General features: G+C 42.8%; 1 protein-coding gene across 2 annotated transcripts in view; it reads left to right on the top strand.

Annotated features, from left to right (window-relative positions):
* Positions 1–13346, top strand: part of MN1 (MN1 proto-oncogene, transcriptional regulator) — a gene marked incomplete at its 5' end in the record, with an annotated part of 104967 nt that overhangs the window by 26419 nt on the left and 65202 nt on the right. The window contains one exon of one of the 2 annotated variants that reach the window (XM_084297047.1): positions 9726–11878. The exons of the other annotated variant lie outside the window; for it this stretch is intronic. Coding sequence (XP_084153173.1) covers positions 9726–9910 — 185 coding nt within the window. The 3' untranslated portion in view covers positions 9911–11878. Of the gene's footprint in view, positions 1–9725; positions 11879–13346 lie in introns of those variants that run through there. 2 annotated transcript variants of the gene reach the window in all.

Here is a 13346-nt window from a genome sequence, read left to right as displayed (position 1 = left end):
AAATGTCTGTCATTTGACTGGCTGTCTTTCTTGACTGGCAAGTATTTTATGGGTTTAGAGAAGAGAATCTCCTTTCTTACAAACGCATTGTTTGCCAAGTATTTTATGCATAACTCCTCAAAATGAGTCATGAAGAAAGTCTCTATAGCCATTGTGAATTGGGGGGGAAGGACAGGGTGGCTTTCTGTTTTGTTATCAGTTGAGGCCCAAGAAAATAATTCAGAGCTCCCAATGGATTCACTGGCCTCTAAATGGTCAAATGTATAAGTCAGGCGAGTTCTATCAACTGCGATGGGACATTGTAACTTCTAGGGTTCCACTTGTTTACTCTAGGAGCTACCCAAAACCAATTTGACTGTTCATGGCAGTTGGTTTGGTTTGCTTTTTTTATCTAGCTTTCCTCACTTGGGCAGGGACGTAGCTGCTCATACCACGCAGAGCTGAGGAGAGCGTGGATCAGTGGCAGCACTGGGGGAGATCAACCAGTTGTTCAGAAGCTGTATGGTTGGATTAGTTTAGGCCACAGGTGAAAGTTTGGCTGTCACAGCTCAGCTTTCACTTGCTGTTACATGTCAGCTGTGATTTGTCTGCTCTGGGGAAGGCAGGACTAAGCTAGCAGAAGTAATACTGCGGCACCATAGCTCATGATGGGATATGGTTTGCAAGAATGGTCTTTTATTATGTGAGAGCTAAAATCCCCTGCATCATCCTCTTCAAAATGGAGGCTGTCCGAGCTTTCCAGTGTGGTTTGCATATTTGCAGTAAAGCTAGCATGAGCATTATAGCGTTAAACTGAAAAGAGGAACTGGTGGTAGCCAAAAGAGAGGAAGGATATGAGTTAAAAACAGTCCATTGCACCATTCTGCCTTATTCTCATTTGTGGCCATCTAATAGGGATCAGGAGCTGGTACTATCCCAAGGTATACAATGATTTTTCTTCAGGACTTCTAGCTTCCCCACTCTCACACAAGTCTTATGTTTCTTTTCAGAGAGCCACATAGTTGGAAAAAACTATTTCATTAATAGCTTGCAGAGAAGTAGGTGTAGATGGTTCATACTTTTCTGTAAAACCATTTTCCTAAATGGTGAATTCTGTGTTTCTCCCTTCCTACTCTTCTCCCAGCTTGGTAGAGAGCACAGTTGTTATTTTTTTTTGTTTGTTTGTTTGTTTGTTTTGTTTTGTTTTGCTTTTTAACTGCAAAGTCTTTTTCCTCATCCTGACATCACTTTCTCTCCCAAGCACCAAATGATAAGATGAGGGGAAACGGCCTCAAGCTGCGCCAGGTGAGGTGTAGGTTGGATATTAGGAGACATTTTTTACTGAAAGGGTTGTGCAGCATTGGAGCAGGCTGGCCAGTGAAGTGGTTGAGTCATCATCCCTAGAGGTCTTCAAGAAATGTGTAGATGTAGAACTTAGTAGCATGACTTAGTGGTGGACTTGTCAGTACTAGGTTAAAGGTTGGACTAACTGTTTTTAGAGGCCTTTTCCAACCCTAATGATTCTATAATTTGTGCTATATCTTCAAGGTTATGCAGTGTGTAAGATGACTGCCACCTTTTCCACTGATTGGGTTAATATTTTTTTCTACTTACTGGTGTTTTTACCAGTTTGTTAGCCACATGCCAGTGTCGGAAGAATCTGTGTTTGTCTTTAAGTGATATCCATCCCTAGCTTTGTGCTAGGGCTTTAAGGGAGCAAACTGCAGTCTGACTGTAACCCTACGGCCATCAGTAAGAGAAGTGACAACAAACCCCTTAATGCAGCCGTGGGTTTGGGGTGCCTCCCCGTTGTGGTATGCTCATCCTTCCGTTGCTCCTGTTGAAAATACGAGTGTGAAGTGAGGCTAAGGTAGAAAAAAGAACAATATGTATTCGTAGCAAGCACTCTGACTCTTGTTATCTGAATTCTGGGCAAGCAGTGAGCACTGATACAGCTCCATGCCAGCTCTGAGACCACTTAAAGCAAAATAAACATCTTTGCAGCATGGTCTGATACATGCTCCCTTTAGAGTTGCAGGCACCTCCAATTAATCATGCTGCCTGTGCAAGAAGAGGCTTTGAGGATCAGAGGACGTTGCCAGACTTGATGGTCTGATGGAGGGGTGGGCACTGCCTCAACATTAAGGCTAAATGGGCTGTGTTCTCAGCCAAGCGAGCAGTCGCAGACACTCCTTGCCTTTCCTTCCCTTTCTTCCCAGGCAAGAGATATCTTGTCTGTATAGAGCAAAATCACAAGCTTTAATGAGCAAAGCTCTTGGTTCTGGTTAGCAGGATGTATTAGTGGTGCGGGGCAATGCTCAGTGTTGTGTGTTTTTGACTAAAGAGCCTTCCTTCCTTTGTGAGGAAAAGGCTTTTATAGTGTAGCACAGCTGGCTAGATCTCTGCCATAAATCTATGGGCTGACCAAGCTGAATGACTTCTTGAAATGTTAATGAATGAGATATGACCAGTATGCTGGAGTTGGGCTATCTATGCGTAGCATTCATGATGAGCAAAGGGGAATCTCCTGCTCCCTGTTTGGAGTGTGCTTGTCATTATGTGTCATAGGCCTCAGCTGTGCATCTCAACAACCATGCATGCTTTTGACTTTTCCTCTAATTCTGGTGATATTGAGGAGGGTGGCATCTTTAAGCATTCTATGGGCTTTAAGGATTGCACAAATCATGCAAAATAAATGGAGGAAAAAAATCAGCATACAAAAAAGGTTTCAGTAACAGCGCATAGCCGATGACAGCCTCTGCCCCAAGAGATATAAAGTTAGAAGAGATAGATCCAATCCAAAGCAGGGGTGCAGGATGCCAGAAGTGAGGGGAGCTGAGCAGTGCAATTTTTGTGGAGACGTGTTTGTGTTAATAAACAAATACAGAATGTGTGCTTACGGATGCTCTGGGCTCGAGAAAATACCTTTGTGCAAGGTTTTGTCATTATTACACTGGTAGGGGAGGAAATGGTTCATTTATTTATAAACAAAAATGAAGTAGCTTTGTTTAAAAATAAAATTTTATAAGTAAATTAATCTGTGGAGACTTGGTCCACTGTGCAGAGAAACATGAAATGTTTTCAGACCTTATTTTTCTTGAAAACTGAAAAAGATGATTCTGTAGTGTGTACAAATGCAGAGCTATGTGCCTGAACCAATATGTCAAACTGTCATGTGGGAGATTTGGTGAAAAACATCTTGTCCTAGGGGAATAATTTTAAACACTATATGTAGGTTTGCTGCCTCATAAGAGATCATTACTCAAATCTATTCCCTCTTATGGTAGCTTGGCCTCTGCTTAACGGGCTCAGAGTGAACAGAAGCCCATTACTGCATCCTTTAAGAGTGGTTATCGGGTGGTAGAGGGGGAACTGATCTCTGATCAGGGAATATAGTGTTTTTGGCCAAATCATCTGATTTAGCCTTAACAAGATCAGTAGCAATCCAGGAGCTTTACGCCTGGCTGGTCATTGAGGGCGGGCTGCGGCGGCCAGGCCCACGCTGTGCAGCGCGGATGGGACTCAGGGGCAGCGCCGAGCCGCGGCTGAGGCTTTGTCAGAGCCTGTGAGGAAGTGTAAGGGACAAGCCCTAAGGCAAGTGGCCGTTCCAGGGATCCTCACCTCCTGTTTGTCACTCTAATCTCTCAGTAACGCTGAAATGTAGAGTGGAACCCCTTCCAAACCAGACCGTTACCAGACTGTAATTGTGCACTCTCGCTCCCTGCTTGTCTCTGTCTCGTTTCTTTTGTTGTTACTGGCTTTGGCAAAAATTAGAGAAATTGCATGAGCTGCACCTGAAGAGTAGCACAACCTCCTGTTGCCTCTGTGTAGCATCTGCAGTAGTGCTGGCGGTACACTGTACCTTCCTCAATTGATCTTATCTCTTATGAGAGGATGCACGTAATGCATTCTAGCGCTGCAGGTGAACTCTTTTTTTAATGGGATTATTTTACCTAAAAGTCAGGGCACATCTGAGTTTGTGTAGTGTTTTTTTGGGTTGTCACAGTTAAGAGAATGTATTTAATTTTCAAAAAAGCGCATTAAGATGCTACATGATGGAAGAGGCTTTATGAACAGCTAAGGAAAAAGGCAGTGAGAAGAAAGCTGGAAGGAATGGAAGTATATACATGTAGTGTCTTCAGGAATGAGGAAAGTGTCAGGGTCTAATCTCACTAAAGAGAAATGTGTTATTCCTGGGCAAATGTGAAAAACCTGTCTGTGGCGTTTGCACTGAATTTTCTGCTCAAGAAGTCCTTGTCTTCTCCCTGTATGTTCACTGTAGACTAGCAATGCCTGTGACAGCAGCAAGGCTCCTTGTCTGCACTGGGGCTCTGTTGTGTGGTAGTAACCGTGCCTTCATTAATACTGTGTAAACAAACAGCAACCTTTTATTTTCTGAATTCATGCATGCCTTTGCAAAATAGAGCAGAACGAAAGAGCAGCTTCCTAAACGTGTAAGGTCATAGCAAAAGGAGCAAAAGGATAGAGGGACATGGGAGTAAGGCTGGGTGAGAGTCTTTTTACTTTTGCTGTGTTTTTCTGGTTTTGTTTTTTTGGGGGTCTTAGAGATTGAAATGTGTTCGTATGGGTAAAGCCTGTTCAAAAGCTTAATGTATAGCTTTTGCCCAAAAGCAAACTTTAATATTAAAAATCAAAGCTTTTTAAGTCACTTGGGAGTGTGAAAGCATCTGTGCATATATGTGCTGCTGTAAAGAAGAGAAACGTGTTTTGTTTTTGTTGTCCTAGCTGGATGTAAATGTAATTCTTACATTTGATTTTATGTGTTGCTGTAACTGATGAATGCTACAAAACTATTCAGAGAATACTCTGAGATATTTACCTAGAACCTACAGTTTGTAGTGTAACAAATAAATTTGCTAGAATATTGGAAGAACACAAGGGTGTAAGGGGTGTGAAAATGACCGGAGTTAATTCACTTCAGTGTTCAAATGAATGTCTGTAAATATTTTTTTTGACATAACCACCCAAATCTTCCAGATGTTGTGGCTGGCTCTTGGAAATGCCTGTGCACAAGCTGAGCTAATAATATTAATCAAACCTCATGCTAACTTCCAGGGCATTCAGTGATTATTGCAGGAATTTTCTCTGCTGTGAGCAATTTTGCACAGTTGGCTGGGATACATAGTTGTGTGTGTGTGTTTTTTCTAGTTTTTATCTTCTGAAATACAGAGTATGGGCTGTTGCTACGTACAGGATAATGGGTAGGATGGAGTGTTATGATCATGATAAAAGGAAGGAATAGTTTCCAGTGCTAGGGATTTAAGCTCAATACTTGCAGCAACTGGCTTTTAGGTCACTTTTAGGTCGCTTTCAGACTGACCGTAGCTTTTCTCGCTTGCTCTGTGTGACAATAAGCGACCACCCGAGGGAAGGGCAAATGGCAGCATCAGAGAAACGTCGCTGTAGCTGAGGGCAGCTTGCTTGGCTTTGCTGTGCAGATGGGTGTCACCCTTGGACTGAAGGACGTGCCCACCACCAGAGCATGTAGAGGAATGCTCTAGAAGAGAATGACTATAGACAGAGGATTCCAAATAGGCAAGAAATGGGGAAAAAATAATTAATTCATGAAGGTGAGTGGTGAAGGTGAAGGTGAAGAATTCATGTGGTGCTTGAGCCATTTCCAGACTCTTTTTGATCTTCGGACACTAGTGCTTTTGGTTTCATGTCTTCCATATGAACATATTGTACGATGTTTTAACTCTGATCTGTACTTCAACATTTGACAGCAAAATTAACTGTTTTCAAGTGGCACACACAGTCCTGCAAACTGGGTAGTTTTATAGCATCTGTCCTGCCTTATGTCATGTCACATCCTTCAGTTTCGAAGAAGTCTCCACCTAGACTGTCTCTAGGTCTTCAGTATGGAGAGGGTTCTTACTACAAGGGTATTGCTCATACAAATAACACTTCCAACTTTCTTGTGGTAGTTGCTAAAAGAGGCAGTTGTGCAAATTATGTTTAAACGTAATTTGTACAAAAAATCCTTGCTTTCAATTAGGTGTACTTCATGACTGACAGTGATTTATCTGAAACTTGGCAACTGCGAGGCAATGAAGTGATGACACCATCTTGCATTATCTGACTAATTTTAACCTGCTGAGTCCCATCAGTCTCTACTCACAATACCCCTCAGGACTGTGTGCACCACATAAAGCGGGTGCTGTGACATTGTTGGTTTGAATAGGGCGGAGAAACAGCAAGGAAGGCTGGTGAAACAGATCTGCTGGGAGAATATTACTGTTGTTACTGCTTGTCCAAAACAAGCATCAAGTGATATCTTGTGCTTAAGAACATGATTCTCATCAGGTGGATCAGAGCAACTTTCATTTTTTAATACAAAAGGTTTCTTCAGAAAAACAATGTAGTTTTGCCAAGTCAGAAATATGTTTGAAGAAATTAATTTGCACTGGGTATTTTCCACTAGACTGGCTTTGAGAAAGCTAATGCCACTTTAAGACTAACTGCAAGCCCTCATTCTCTTCCTTTTTGTTTTGGATTTCAATGCATCATTTTTTGCACTCTTAGTGAAAGGCCAAGACAACCTGAGCCCTTACATAATGGTATTGAGTTAGCACTGGTTGTCACTGTCCACATGATACCTAACTTCACAAGTTAGGGTCCTGCTCACCTCATATGTGGATGTTCCTCAAAGGATGGTGAATCCTGTTCGTCACTGTGGGATGCATTTTGCATTGATTCCTTTATCATTAGTTTCCTTATGGATTTTATCCACAGCAAGTATTTTAAACATAATTTACAGGTAAATAGAAGTATCTTTTTTATTTTTTAGATACTTCTGGTGTAAGAACTTCCTCACTTAATTATTGGCTGAGGACCTGGTGCTCTCTGTGTGTCACTGATGTCTGAGTGATGGATGCAGACATTGCTGCTCGTACCAGCAAAGCACGGTGGAGCTCCAGACCTGTCTCAGCAGAGTGCCTGGACATGCGCAGCCTGGCGCTGGTCTTGGTCTGGGAATGTGCTTTCTCTGCTGCTTCTGTCGGTGTCCCTGTGTTCCCAGCTGAAAGGCTGGTCTCTTGAAATCCTACAGTAAGTGCTTCTTGCTAAACACCACAGATATCCTCAGGCCTCTTGCAACAGCAGTTCACAAGTAGCACTCTTTCCTCTTTTTCTGCAGCAGAGGAAGAAAGCTGCTGTCACAAAGACTAATCTCAAGGCACTGGCTTTTCCTGTACTGAAACCAGCATGTCCTGTACATTCAGGGAGACCTAAGAATAAAAAAATAATGGGTACTGTACATTGCAATGGACCTGAACAAATACGAATGAGAAAAACATTTCTCTTTCTCAGTTCTTTGCAATATTTACTTAGGGTTATTGTTTGTTTATGTGTTTGTTGTTTTTATTTTCTCTGGTTTCCCCGAAGTGCCATGATAATCACAGCTTGGGATTTGCTCATCTCTACTTATGCATTAATACATTAATCACGTATCGGTGGATTAGCCCATGTTGCGTTGTTCCCTGCTCTCCACTGTGCCTGCAGGATGCTGCAAGTGCACCAGCTCCACAGCACAGACGTGTCAGTGGTGTGTGAAGGGCCGAGGTTGAAGTACTCCCCCGGGGAGGTAGGAATGCTTGTTATTCTTCAGAGAGGCAGCAACAGACTGTACATCGAAGGGAGGAAGTCTGGGTTGTGAGGAGGCTGTGAGTAGCAGGAAAGAAGAGTAAAAGTTATGAGCCTTTAGGCAAAGAAAGGATGTGCTATGCTAAGGCAGTCATTGAAATCGTGCAATGGTTATTACATGGAGAACTGCTTGTGCTTCGTCTCTGCTAGTTGGTATTGTATATTTATCAAAACTGAGTAAAAAATCCAAAGCAAATTAGAAGACACTGTAATCCATTTTGGGGTTTAGAAAACATCTATGTCCTGCTGATTTTCATTACAGCAGTAAGTGAGTAAATCTACAGAAATTGAAACCAAGATGACACTGTGCTAGGCCGAGGTGTATAACATAGCTCTACAATTCATTTCTCAGTATGGTGTTATGATACTGTTTTCAATAAGAACATCTCTGATATCCTATAATCAAGTATTTAGAGCATTTTCTATTTTAAAGCAGGGACTTCTAGACTGGTTTAAGGTTATTTTTTAAGGATAAATGTAATATCGCTATAACTGAGTAACAGAGATGTTTGGTTCCTGTTTGATATCTGGTGTAGTGGATATCTAAGTGAAACAAACACGAGTGGCCCCATGAGGTGCAGTAAAGCTAGACTGCTTAGGTCTGTGGAACACTGGAAGGACAACATGAAATAAAATCTTACCAAGGTTAAATTCACAGCTATTTTTTGGTATATGTGGCATGTTCCAGCATCAGTCTCACCCATGTAAGATGCTCTGAGTCTATCAGAAAAAAAATGCAGTAGCCTGCCCTTGCTCTTGCTGCTGTTAGCTCTTTGTGCTCTGGGTGAATATGAATGAAACGGTGAAAGAGAGGAAACGCAGACTGCCTGTCAAGATGTAGCTTCTTGCCTTGACTCAAGCTGTTACTCTATTTACTTGCAGTTTTTGATCCCACTAAAAGTCCTCCTTGCAGGGGCTGGAGAGGGCTGTCTACACTGGCTGGGGCTTCCTCCCTGTCCGCAGAAGTGGCGCTCCTGGGGGATGCGTTATCTTTGAGAGGATTTTCTTTTGTTATCAGGCTGGCTTGTCCTGGAGGGAGGGGAGCAGCAAGCAGCCTCTTCTGTGCCACTGGCTGGCCAGCAGGAGCCACAGCAGCTACGAGCCACTGCTTTTCCACCTCAGAAAGCCTTTAAGAAGGACCCTGTAGAAGGGTCATTAAGGAAATATGAGAATTTACAAGGTGAGGCCTGAATTTGGTGTTTTTTGTTTTGTGATTTGACTAAGAGCAATGGAGGAAATCTAAAGAATTGATTGATTTCAGGGAGGTGATGAAGGAAAGATATCCGTGGCCACAGTGGGCATGGGAGGGGGGAAGGCACATGGAAGCAACTTTGAAGATGACAAAAACGTTTTTACCATAGAGATTACTGAACGTGTTAAGAAGGAAAGCAAGGGAAATTAATGGGTAACAGCCAGAGCAAGTTGTGAGTACGTGGTTATATACTTTGTAAGCAGCATTTTAGCTACTTTTCATATTAATTGTAAAGCACAGAGGAAAAAGGCCTGGAACATTGTTAGGGGTGTTTTAGTTAATCTTTTCGTTTTCTGTGGTTAACAGAAACTAACAGGGGCTGAAAAATCATACAAAAATCTCAAAACATATAAATTATCAGAGAAATGTTGTAGCAGTATTGCATTAAAACAGGTAAGTAGGGAAGCATGTACCCCTATGAGATGACGAGGAGAATGACAGAGGATACAGGGAGGTTCGGGGCTGGTTTTCTGCTTAGAGAGGCTTCGGTGTTGCTCTCAGCCAACAGACGGTGCACAGGGGTAAGGACTCCCTGTAATGCTGTAGTCCAGAACATGCATAGCTAATTGCGTGTAAATCCACAACGTTCAGCCGTGTTGACGGCTTGACTTAAAGCCAGCACATGCAGAGTTGAACAGCTCGGGTGAGGAGAGATGGGTGGGATGCAGCAGCGCGGGCGAGGACGGGGCACAGGCGCTGGGTGAAGCGGGCACGGGTCCCCCTGCCGGGGCTGTCCCTGCCCAAACTCGCGGCCGCCGGCGCCCCGCATGCTGCTGGCGCAGGTGAACTGCACGGTTCTCATAACACTCTCTCTGTGAACCCTTTCCAGCCCACGACCTTCCCCCGAGCAAGACCTCGGCGGCGGCGCAGACTGGCAGCCACTTGCAGTGCCTCTCGGTCCACTGCACGGACGACGTGGGCGAGGCGAAGGGCCGGACTGCGGTGCCGACGTGGAGGTCCCTGCACTCGGACATCTCCAACAGATTTGGGACTTTTGTGGCTGCCCTGACTTGAACAAAAGAAATTATTTTTTTTTCCTCTTTTTAATTTCAAAGGGCCGCTACTGCTAGGTGGACTATTTTTCTAGGTTGGTACCTGCTTAGTGGCGTATGGACTGGAAAGGGTTAATTTAAAGTAAACCTCAACCTTTTTTTTAATCTTCTGCCACAGTATGTTACCAGTGTTAACCCTTCTGCAGTTAGCACACTTTTGCTTAAGATTTTCCTGCTAGACCACGTTTTCCCATTATTCTGTAATCTTGGCATACATTTATAGATGAGGCCTTTTCCTTTTTCATCTCAGCGTATGTCCAAGTCACGTATGTCATAATAAGACAAAGATACTACTTCTCCTCCTCCTTTTCTTCTTCTTTTTTTTTTTTTTTTGTTTTGTTTTGTTTTGTTTTGTTTTGTTTTGCTTTGTTCAGTGCTTATTACAATGGTAATCCTGAAGAACAGCAGTTCAGGAATAAATGCCAGTTAAAGTGAAATTGTCATCATTATGTTATATATTGACACCCAGCTTTTGCCAGTCACGTACAAACCAAACAATTAATGCTCTCTTGAACATTCAGGCAGTGATCCTACCCTTTCCTGAGAAAATTGTTTTGTTATTAATAATGTTCAGCCTGCACCTCCCTCCCTCATTTGCTCTCCATCTCTCTTTGCGAGGTGAGGACAGGGCTTTGTTTGTTTACTGTTGTGAAGCCCAGATACAGAGCTCTGTCATGAACGGGCTGGTTCAGACACAGCCTGGAGAGGCATACAGATGTGTCTCCAAATAAGTCTAACAGGAAGTTTGCCTCGTAGTGAATTGTCCTTATATTCTCCACCAAACACCCAGATTGCAGTAGCATTGTCTTCCTCTGTCGCTCACTTTGAGGCGTGAGGGGTGCACGTGATCCCGAGCAGGGTGTGCAGCCTTGCATGTTCTCCGTGGTGTTCCCAGAGTTGCCACTTTATAACTGCTGGAGGAAAAAATCAATCCCCCCAGATCCATTGAACTCCTTCTCTGTTGCTCTTAGCATGCAGACCCGTGTCCTGGCCACAGGAGCATGTGTGTATCACATGCATTTATCTGTGGGAGCTGACCCAGCTCCCACCATGGCTGTCCTGGTACAGTGGCAGCAGGTGAGCAGTGGAGACAGCAGAAACAAGGGGCTATGTGACCCAAGCCGGTCAGGACAGGGAAACTCCAAGTTAGACCCCCCCGACTCAGTCTTGGTCCTGATTTTGCCATGCATGTGAAGAACAACATTATTAGATGGACACAATAAAAGGAAAACCATACTTTCCTGGTCTTGATAGATAATACTTGTTTGAGAAAAAAAAAAATGGAAGCAAACCAGATAAAAATACAAATGACACGATGATCTGACACTCCTCTGGTTTTACGTAACGCTGTCTATTATTTGTGCATCCTCTGTTTACAGGGAGTGTGAGCAGTCCCACCCTTGTTCAGGCCAGCCTGGCTTCCTTTGCTCTCTGACGCTTAGTACCATCACTGGGGATTTAGGTTTTAGCTGTGAAATAAAAGTTGGACTTTCTGGAATTATTACTTCTCCCATGAATTCATAAAATGTCCCTTCCCAAGGGATAGAGTTCTAAGACTGCTTTGTGCTTTTAGATGATTGTTTTGAGCCTTTAATTATTTTGAAGTAAGGTTTTCAATAGACATCAATGGGGAGGGAGTTCTGCCTACAATGCTAATGGCACAGCGCAGTCTGAAATTCTCACTCTTGATCATAAGTGGCATCAGAAAAATTCCAAGTGTTTAGAAAGACAGTTCTTTCTTGTTATTTGAATGTGCTCTTATTAACCATGCATGGATTGATTTCCTTTTATGGTTCTAGTCAGTGACTTGATTTTGGAAAAAAATTTGGGGTTCTGGACCTTGATTTTTAATATTACTTTACTTTTCATTGAAGCTGGAGCTCCCACTTGGATGAGGATTTTTGCCCATCCTGAAGCAATGGACTATGGAGTCGCCTTATGCCCACTTGGTTTGGAGCAAAAAGATGTGATATTTTGTACCTTTTATAGGTGTGTTTGCTACTGAAAGTTCAGAGCTTTTCCCTGTACTTGCAATAAAATATCACTGTCCATGGTAAAATATCTTCTGGTAGAGTAACAATTACCAGATGTCACTCTGGAGGATGCTTCTTTGCCTGTGATTTCTTAAATGCCAGTTCATCAAAATAAGTGTTTAACTTTAAATCCTGTCTAGCAAAGCGCTTGAGGATATGCTAAACTGTAGGATTTCTGTATCTGGGGTAAGTGCTTTGGTGGATTTGGTCTGCAGTTTTAATTGTTTTGTTTTAGCTTGTGCTTGTTCAAACTAGGTGTGTCTTGGAGTAAACCCAACAAAACACATGCCTAGACATATGATACTGTCTTTCAGCACTTACAGCTGAAAATTTAGGAAGAGTTCATGGTCTGATGGCATTCCTCTACCATAGCTCAGGCCTGATGGCTTACTTCTTTGTTTTTTCCTGCTGCATTCAAGAGAACAGGTTTTTCAAGCTTCCTCAGGTCAGGGATGCACACCCTGTGCTACCAGAAGGAGACCTTTAAATGAATGCTGGATCAAACACTGCAAACTTTTTTTAAAGAAAATCCTTCTGTAAGTAGAAATACATTGATTGAGTTGGTCTTTATACATCCTTTTCTTTGGGTTTGCTCTCTGCAGCTTGTACTTCTCTTCTGGAGTTGCTCTCATTCACTAGGGCTTTATTTTCCCACTTTCTTATAGGAGTATAAATTGGAAACAATTCCATAAAGAACAATGGAATTCTAAGTATTTTAAATCATATGAAATGAGAGGATGGGGCGTACTGAAACCAGGGGTCGTATTGTCAGTTGGTCAGCTGCACGCCTGGGAAGTGCACGGGGCTGTAGCTCTCAGCAGCAGCTGAGAGTGCTCCCACATCGCTGGGACTGTTGGGGCTATGAAGCGAATGCAGCAGGTGGGCAGGATTTTTAGATAGTGAGGAGTTAGAAACAATGGTTGACCTTCTGCTGGGCCTTATTGTCCATATAGTTTTGCTAAATAATATGGCTATGTGCAGTCCTCTCGCTAACCTTCTGTACATTCAGTCTTGCTGAATTCAAGTGACGTTACCAACTGAGCAAAAGGAGAAGACAGAAGCTCTACTTGGAGGAGCTGTTGGCAACACAAGTACCAGTGTGTGCTTTTATGGTTTCTTTGCATCCTGCCAAAGATCAGAACAGACACAGTACATATGATGGACGAGTACAAGTGTAACTTCATGCTCATAACCTGGTGTATTTGGTACTGACAACATACACAGAAGGCTAGAGCTTTCTCACAAAGCTTATATTGCCTGTGGTAATTTTACTGCTCTCATTTTCTCCATTAATTTGACACTGAATGCACTGTTTTTTTTAAATCTTATTTTATTTTTAACATATATAAAATATCAGCATAGCCC

The sequence above is a fragment of the Netta rufina genome (assembly GCF_964035555.1).
Source record: "Netta rufina genome assembly, chromosome: 17".
In the NCBI taxonomy this organism is placed as follows: Eukaryota; Metazoa; Chordata; class Aves; order Anseriformes; family Anatidae; genus Netta; species Netta rufina.
Note: the sequence above shows the minus strand (reverse complement) of the source record. Positions and strands in the feature narration are given on the sequence as shown.